We start from the raw sequence: 8,093 nt of genomic DNA, 5'->3' as shown, positions 1-8,093 counted from the left end.
AATGTAGGTCCTTCTGGTGACTCACAAGCTGTGACTGGGCTTCAGCTCCCCGGAATTCATGTGCACGTGACGTCTTAAGCATACGTCCGGTTCACACTGACGTAAGGTTCATGGGTAGGCATTCACCACATTCGGGGGACATGTTCTTTTGTCAAGGAAATTTGAACCAAGTTGTGGGGACATTTCTGAGTCCCCACGTTTTTGGTCCCCATGAAATAGGTGAAATGTCGAGTGTATGTCCCCACAACTGCAGTGCAGGAGATAGTGTACTAGCGAACGACACCTGACCACATTTCACCCAATCAGCTAGAGGTATGTTGAGTGGTAACTATTCCATCTGTTCCAGTTGAAGGATTTTGACACTAGTATTACCCCATTAAGCATTGAAGAAAAGAGTCCCCGGGGACAGAGAAGCAATAAGGATATTCATTGTCTTAACCTTTTTATTGTAAAATAGTTTCTTTTCTCTGAAGTTCAATGAACCTGTAATAGATAAATCCACCTAAAAGGGGAAACCGCTTTGATGTGAATTAATTGGATGAACGAATCATCAAATCTGTGCACCATCAAGTACACATTTCCCATCAAATTCCCGGTACAAACCAAGAAACACCAGCTCTGAGGAGCTTTCAAAAAAAGCAAAGCTGGGAGATAATCGCTTTTCAGCAATTTTGAAGTCCTTCTATTTCCAATTAAACCAAAATCTTTGTCCAAAATGATCTAGCGAAGACAACTTGGGAGTTGAATATGTGAAAATAGAATTATCAGAAACTTGCATCAACATGACAAAATTCCAGTTTCTTTCCGATACCAGTTTTAAGTATTGCAATGTTTTTATAGTTATAAAAATTGCTTTGATATATGAAATGTTTCAATTAATTCATAAAGTTCTTTGGTATTAAATAAACTGCACTAAAGCAAATATCCCAAAAGGGCAGGATGCCTCTGAAAAATATGTACATATTTTTACAGTAAAACATTTCTGCAATAATCATTAATCTTCAATAATGGTGAAACATTTCAGTCAAATTTGCCAATCTTGGATAAGTATTTTGAAAACTGACTTCATACAAACCACGTGAATTAAATGACACTACCAGACACCATTTAGATAGGTTCTGTGTAGAAATTTGAAGGAAAACATCCCTAAAGCAACCAATTTTCCCAAAGAGGAGGCTGTACACAGGAATGTTAGATTCACAGGTGATTTTTTTTCCAACCCTTCGCTTGGCTTTATCCTGAGCTTGGGACTACAATTACCTAAGTTCAAATCGATTGACTTTGAAGATTCCGGGTACATGTACCTAGGCCACTGTTGTATTTGAGACCCTTTGTGACCATCACAGGACCTCCAGTCAAAATTCAAGCTAAAAGCTATTCAACTGAATTGTAACGAAAGCATTGCTTTGTCAACAGCCTCCTACTTATGAGTGACCTCACGACTTGTCTTAAGGTGGTCGACTGCAACACTGATGTAACTCATTCGTTAGCTACAGAAACATCAAACATTTGGCTCACAGAATGGGTTTTGGGACCAGAGACCATGTCATTGCCAGGGCTGGAGACAGTGCTGAACTTTGAGATAGAGCTAGTGAAAGAAGGATGTCAGGACCTTCAACTGACCGTCTACTTCATTCACCATCCATTTGATTTCAGAAATGAGTCAAATTATCTCCAGTTCTGGAATTTGCATAAATCGATTTGCTGCAGAAAGAAGGGATGACATCCAGTAAGAATTTCCCCTTCTCGAGTTACACTGATAAGCTTGGCCTTGGTGGAAAAAGCACCTTGAGGTTGACTTACAGGGAGATCATTTACAAAGAAACAATGCTTCTTTGGAAGACAGTTTTTAACCTCGCCAAGCCCATTTGCAAGTTGACAAGGTCAGCTGAGGTAGCTGGCATGAACAGAGACAAACTTGATGTAAACAGTTTTCAGGCATTCTTGAAGATACTGCATCGATTAAGATCCCCCAATTTTTCTTCATTTGTTCCTGTGATTACACGTACTTAAATGGACAACAATCCACTTGAGATGAGATTTTGTTCAGTCATTGGCACACACTGCAGGCCTGTCCACTACGGTAGCAATAGAGGGAACCATGTGACTGCTCTGCCTTCTATCTTGTATCCAAAGCAGGGCCTCATCTGAGTGCCTTTATCCTCCTTTATCTCCAGGGGGCACTCATTGTCACCAATTGGTGTATCTGTCAAAAAAAAAGGAATAAAATACCACCAAATTAAACTTTTTTCACTTCAAGGCACCTCTCCAAACCTTACAAACTCCATCCTGTTTTTTGGGAAATGCTACACAGGTTGGCAAGAACGAGACGCTGCAACCATCCCAAGAATTTGGGTACTGCTTTTTTTTCTGAACATAATTAAAAAATGAAATGAGATTTTTTAACAAATACAGTGGCCTTTTGGACAACCCTGGATCACAGAAAATGGTTGAGTAAACTCTACTTTGAAATCTGAGACAGGATTGTACAAAAAGAGTCTAACAGTAATTTTTTCACTAATTTTGCTTTAGTGTCAAAAGAGTGTTCATTGTGTCTGTAAGCAATGTGACCATAACACATGCATTTCCTAGTCGTCCGTGAACCAGCGAAGTTCAGTTCCACCCAAAGGAGCCTCCATTGCTAAGAAAATAGCGCCCTCTCTTGGTCCAGCTGGAGGCTCATTGATTTACACAGGACAAAATTCTTTTCACAAAGAAACAGCTTTAGTGATCTGTAATTCATTTTCGTAGGTTAGCACACAATTATGGTGCAAAATTGGCTTCCAAATTTAGTTCCTGGTACTGACTGACTGTCTGACTGCCTTACCTTCCTCTCCTGATATTAAGTAGAGTTGATACTGATGGGCATTATCAATCTTCATCTTGTGGGCCAGAATACGAGCTGTTTGGGAGAAATGACCAAATTCTCAAACGTCCATTAACACTCAAAAGGAAACGTACCATTAACACTCAAAAGGAAACAAATTTTTGAGGGAAGAAAATTAGTCCACATTGTGGAATGAACATATTTGAGATGCAACACAAACGAAGCTAGATGCACAATTCCAACAGCTCAAATTTTCCACATGATTATAGAAGGCTTTCTCAACAAGATCAAAGCCCTGTTCAGGTCTCAAACAATTACCATATAAGCAACATTCAGAATACATATGAAGCCTAGTCTACCATTCTGAAGTCTTATGATCTCCACAAAGAAAGCCTTGAAACATGCTTATACCTACATTTGATGTTTTGATGAGTACAATGCACACACATTTAACAGAAAAGATGACAACAGAAATGAAATATAGAATGAAGAATAACACGGGTCTGCATAAATCAAACTGATCAGGAGAAGCACCAAAAGTGGTTCGTGCCAAGAAAATCCAGATCTACAGTACTTACAGACATCGCCTGCATTCATGCCTGGTAGGACGGGTAGTGTCTTATGAACCACATGATCATCAGCATCACCCAGGGCAACCATGACAGATAAGAAACCCTTGGTCTCTGTGAAGACGTTCTCCTGCTCAAACTGCTTCAAGACGCAAACTGAGGAAACGAGACCATGATAAGGTAATTAGGCCTGAAGTTAGGGAGAGATACGCTCCGACAAGTAAGAAAATTTGCAGCCCCAACCTTCCCAGATTCTTCCAAATCCACCAATCTGATTGCAGGGATTTTGTAGGATTGTGGCAGGCAAAATCCCAGTCACAATTACTTTACACAGGGCTTGATGCACCTCAGAAATCGAGGTACAAACAACATGCCGCTAGTTTCTTAGACAGTGGTGGATTTGGGAGGATTCAGGAAGGTTTAACCAACCCAGCGGGACCCAATTTCAAGACAATGCTAATCGTGAGTGAAGAACCCACAACTACCATGACTAAAGAAGAAAACTGTATCCTAATGGTTGGCAATTTTATGGGTCAGCATGCAACCGAGACGTCTGCATACATGTAAATGGCTTTTGTCCTTACAGGGGGTGTGAAAATTTTATATATGCGAGCACTATAGCCACAAAGTAGGGTTCAGAATTTAATGGTTAACTAAATCCAATTCTTCCGAGAACAAAACCCCACACAAGTTATCGTTTACCAGAATTTATGATTTTAAAAAAAGAATTAACACACTTTTAGTCAAACATAAAACATGCGAAATTAGCTTTCATGAAAAACTCTCAAAACTTTTTTTCTCAATGTTCAATGAGATGATAATGGGAAGTACCTTATTTGATTTGAATATTCAACATTTGCTCAATGCAAATAGAAAACAAATCCAAGCAGTACATTTTGATGTGCATGTGATCTACTACAGATCAATGGAAGGCTAAACAGAAAAGAATGACACGTGAATATGTTTATTTCAGTAATCAATGTGTGTGCTGTACATAACTTGAACACCAAAACTTTTTTGTCCTGCTAAAGTGTTTTAGAAGCATTCTGGTGTTAACTGTGATAAATCAGCAAATACTGTTTTACTTAATGGGTTGCATGAAAAATTAAACCGATAACCTTGAAGTCAACTGTAGAATGGGACTGACTCACTTGCACTGCTGAGTGTGGTAAGGTAATAGCCTCCTTCTCCAGACAACATTGTGGGTTCCAGCAAGCCCCACATGTAGTCAGCCTCAATCTCAACATTGACAACCTCGCATTGGACCAACACGTAAATGAACATCGGAAGAAAATCTACAGAAAAAATTAAAGAAAAAAGAGGAAAAAACTATGAAATCTGTAGTTTGCTGACCAGTCTTCAAAACTTGTCCATTATTGGTTTAAAATTTGCTTCATCCCTCTTTAATGCTCCATTCAATTAGAAGAAAAGGTTCACTAAAATTGTAATTCCTTTCACAGGGCAAGTCTAATCTCACTTAGCTGCCTTCAATTACAAATCAATACAACTCTGGATGCAATTAAAGGGGAAAGAAAGCTGTGTAAAAAACCACCTGTGTCACATGTGAAAAGTTGGTGGCTTGACTTGTGACTTGATGACTTCTTCTGACTCAACTAAATCAACTTGCTGTGAATCACACTCTGCTAAAACCCAAGATTTAAGCGTTCCCACATCAAAATATGACACAAGCCACCTGGATGGAACCACAGTATGGACGTCAACCCTATCTCCCCCCCCTTATTCGGCTTGTCACTTTGTGAAATTTTTCTCACCATTGGATTTCCAGCGATTTTGTCCTAGAATTTTACTTCCATTTTCCCAAACACCCCCATCCATTTTATAGAATATTCGTTGTGTAAATTGCCCGACGTGGCGAGCCGGGTGCACACAGGCTCTTGACCAATCAGAATCGATTAAACTCTCTGGTATCCAGGCATCAGTGCATTATTTACGCAGCGGGTTTTATCACTTCTCAGCGGATTTTATCAAATGTTAATACACGATCAAGTTGGATGTGGTTGAATAGGGAGACTCTCTGAGGTATTTATAAATTGTTTTATAAGCTTGATTCTCTTGGTGTATAAATCGCTGCTTCTTTTGTCAGTCCAGCATAAAATCATGACAGGAGGTTGACACATTCCAAACTAGTTACCCTTCAGCAGATGTTCTGGTACCGGTATCTTACAAACCGATTGTCATTTGACAGCATATTTACTATCATATTATATTTGAAATTCAGAAATTTCTTTGGTTTAAGAGAGACCATTGCTAGATGCTTATTGCAAGCTGCTGGCCAAAGAGCTGTGCTACAACACTTGACCATGCACAGCACAACCATGCATACAGATTTGACGAAAATAAACCACCTGATCTGCACTGTTTATGTGATGTGCATGCACCATGAATGAGAATGAATATTTCATGTCTCATGATCTGCTATTCACCATCAGATTCATCAGATGACAGGCATTTTTTCAGGCATTATGTAAAAAACATTGGATAACTCAAAAAAAGAGATTTTTACCATCTGCTCCCATTGACTGTACTGCTTGGATCCTGCTAGAGTTCTTGTCAACCACCTAGAAAAAAAAAACATTTTAAAACCCTTACGTTAGGTTTGTGCATAATGCTGGTACAATAACTCATTTTGTGCCCAGTATAAAACTCCCTCTAAACAAGAAAATCACATTCTGAACTTAGCCTTGACTCCAGGATTAGGTTGAAATACATGTAAGAATCAAAATTTAAAAAGTGACTTGACACTTTTTTAAATTATAGATGTTTTCCTTTTACAACATCCCTGATGAATTCCTTGCACAAAAGGGTTTAGTGCCGGTCCAGTTTTGACTTCCACGTAATAAGGTTTTCATAAGGTGATTGAGATCAAGTCTAAATCTACTGGCTGTGGCTGAGACATAACACATTCGGTAGTGGCTGCGGCTTCCACTGGCTGGCATATCAGGCCCAGATGTAGCCCAAACATTAGGACCCAGCCTCATAAGGGCCATTTCTCAAAACCTAAACTCCATCTCTACAATAAAGGCTCCAGACTCTATCTTCTAAACCGGCAGTTTGAAGCTGCGGCTAAAAGTGGGTGCTATTTTACTGCCGTAGGCAGATCCTATTCACTGAGTACTAAAGGTTGGTGTCATTTCATTTGAGTCCGAGCATTAAAAGGTAACCAAATGGATCCTGGGGCGGTGACCAAGTCGGAAGTTTGAGAAGTGGACTGGTCCCCGTCCCTAATAAAGGGACAAGTAGCTAGCTGCGGTTTAATGTGTGTGATTAGCCCTGTCAATTTGGACGCTGAATATTTAAGTTTTTGTTAGGCCAACAGCAATGCTTTCACATGAAATATGTTTCACTGGGGAGGCAAATAAAACACAAGTACCTATCCTTGCTAAGTGTCTGCTGATCATATGTGCTAATTTTTTTGTCAATGATTATCACTGATAAACCATTTTATGTTTTAAAATTTTTAATTTTATTTTGTTCAATGTGAGAAAAATGAACAATTTATGGTGAAAATATTTTCGGTAACGAAGAAGAAAAAGCAAAATTTTCCATCTGCTCCTGCGTGATTTGTGAATTGAGCAGGCGTCGTTTCCTGATTTACATAAAATTAGCAGGATTCTGCCTGGTTCATTACTGGTGCCTACATGCAGAGGATGCCTTTAACCACTCCCTGCCAGGGATTCCGGATCCAGACACGCATGCTTTATATGCGTGGCCGGGGTCTCCGAACTCGGACAAAGGGAACAGGGCCTTGTAACAAAAGACTGTACTCGGAACAAAAGACCAGGCTGCTGGGAATTACCGACATTTTTTCACTCTCAAAAGTGGAGATAATCCAGCCTTGTTTTGAAACAGTATACCATGGTTTGGGGCATTTAGAGCAAGCGGATTGCCACCGGGGACAAAAGCGCTACACCACTGCAGTGAAGAGCCAGCACCGCTGCATGCTAATCTGGCCCCTATTGAAAAGAAGTCCGCAGCACACTGAGCCAGGTTCGTGAACAAAAGACAGTTATATAACACCGCACAATCTGGGCTCTTTTTACAAGGCTGCAGGCCTGGCTGAAATACATGTACTTAAGCGTCAATAGATTTTGTCTGTCAGGCTAGAGTGGACACCAGACAGTCCGTCACAAGTTTGTAAGTGTCCAGTAAATGAAGATCAGAATTTTTAAAGAATTTTGAAAACAGAAAAAAAAGATAAATATCCCGGCCCAGCATCATCAACGTTGATAACTGCCCCGGCAGGAAGTGGTTAAGACGTCTGCAGACGACGTATGGGACAGGAACCAGTCTATTTGAGAAGTAGCCCATGTATGTTCTCAGGTAGCTACATTGATCATACCTAATATGGCATCATGTCCATACATCATATCTATATATAGGATTCTGGCAGCTCCTTCAAATTTTACTCATTCGATTCTACACATGTGAAATTAATGACATCCAGTCAGGTACTGTAAAGGTGACAAAAAGCCAATGAATGTCTGGAAAACTATCCTTGACCCTCCTGAATCCCACATGATCCAACAGTGTGCAACACTTGTTGGATATTGTGAATGCAAGCACAGGAAAAAGGACCATTTGGCCTTGCTATTAGATTCTGTTGGCGTTGGAAGGCCAGAAACTTCAGTCACATTCAGTAAGGTGTTTTAAACATTAAAAGTTCTCACAAAAACCGC

General features: G+C 39.9%; 1 protein-coding gene across 8 annotated transcripts in view; it reads right to left on the bottom strand.

Annotated features, from left to right (window-relative positions):
- Positions 1-425: 425 nt before the first annotated feature.
- Positions 426-8,093, bottom strand: part of LOC110979628 (uncharacterized) — a 43,496-nt gene continuing 35,828 nt past the window's right edge. For all 8 annotated transcript variants that reach the window (XM_087140747.1, XM_087140743.1, XM_087140773.1 and 5 more), the window contains 5 exons: positions 5,921-5,975; positions 4,548-4,691; positions 3,406-3,552; positions 2,828-2,902; positions 426-2,206 (listed from right to left, as the gene is read on the bottom strand). In XM_087140747.1, coding sequence (XP_086996873.1) covers positions 2,079-2,206; positions 2,828-2,902; positions 3,406-3,552; positions 4,548-4,691; positions 5,921-5,975 — 549 coding nt within the window. In that variant the 3' untranslated portion in view covers positions 426-2,078. The remainder of the gene's footprint in view (positions 2,207-2,827; positions 2,903-3,405; positions 3,553-4,547; positions 4,692-5,920; positions 5,976-8,093) is intronic.

Source organism: Acanthaster planci, linkage group LG01, assembly GCF_054643075.1.
Source record: "Acanthaster planci isolate LZ-2023a linkage group LG01, COTS_SCS, whole genome shotgun sequence".
Classification (NCBI taxonomy): domain Eukaryota; kingdom Metazoa; phylum Echinodermata; class Asteroidea; order Valvatida; family Acanthasteridae; genus Acanthaster; species Acanthaster planci.
The sequence above is the reverse complement of the archived record's forward strand: the minus strand, read 5'-3'. Positions and strand labels throughout refer to the sequence as shown.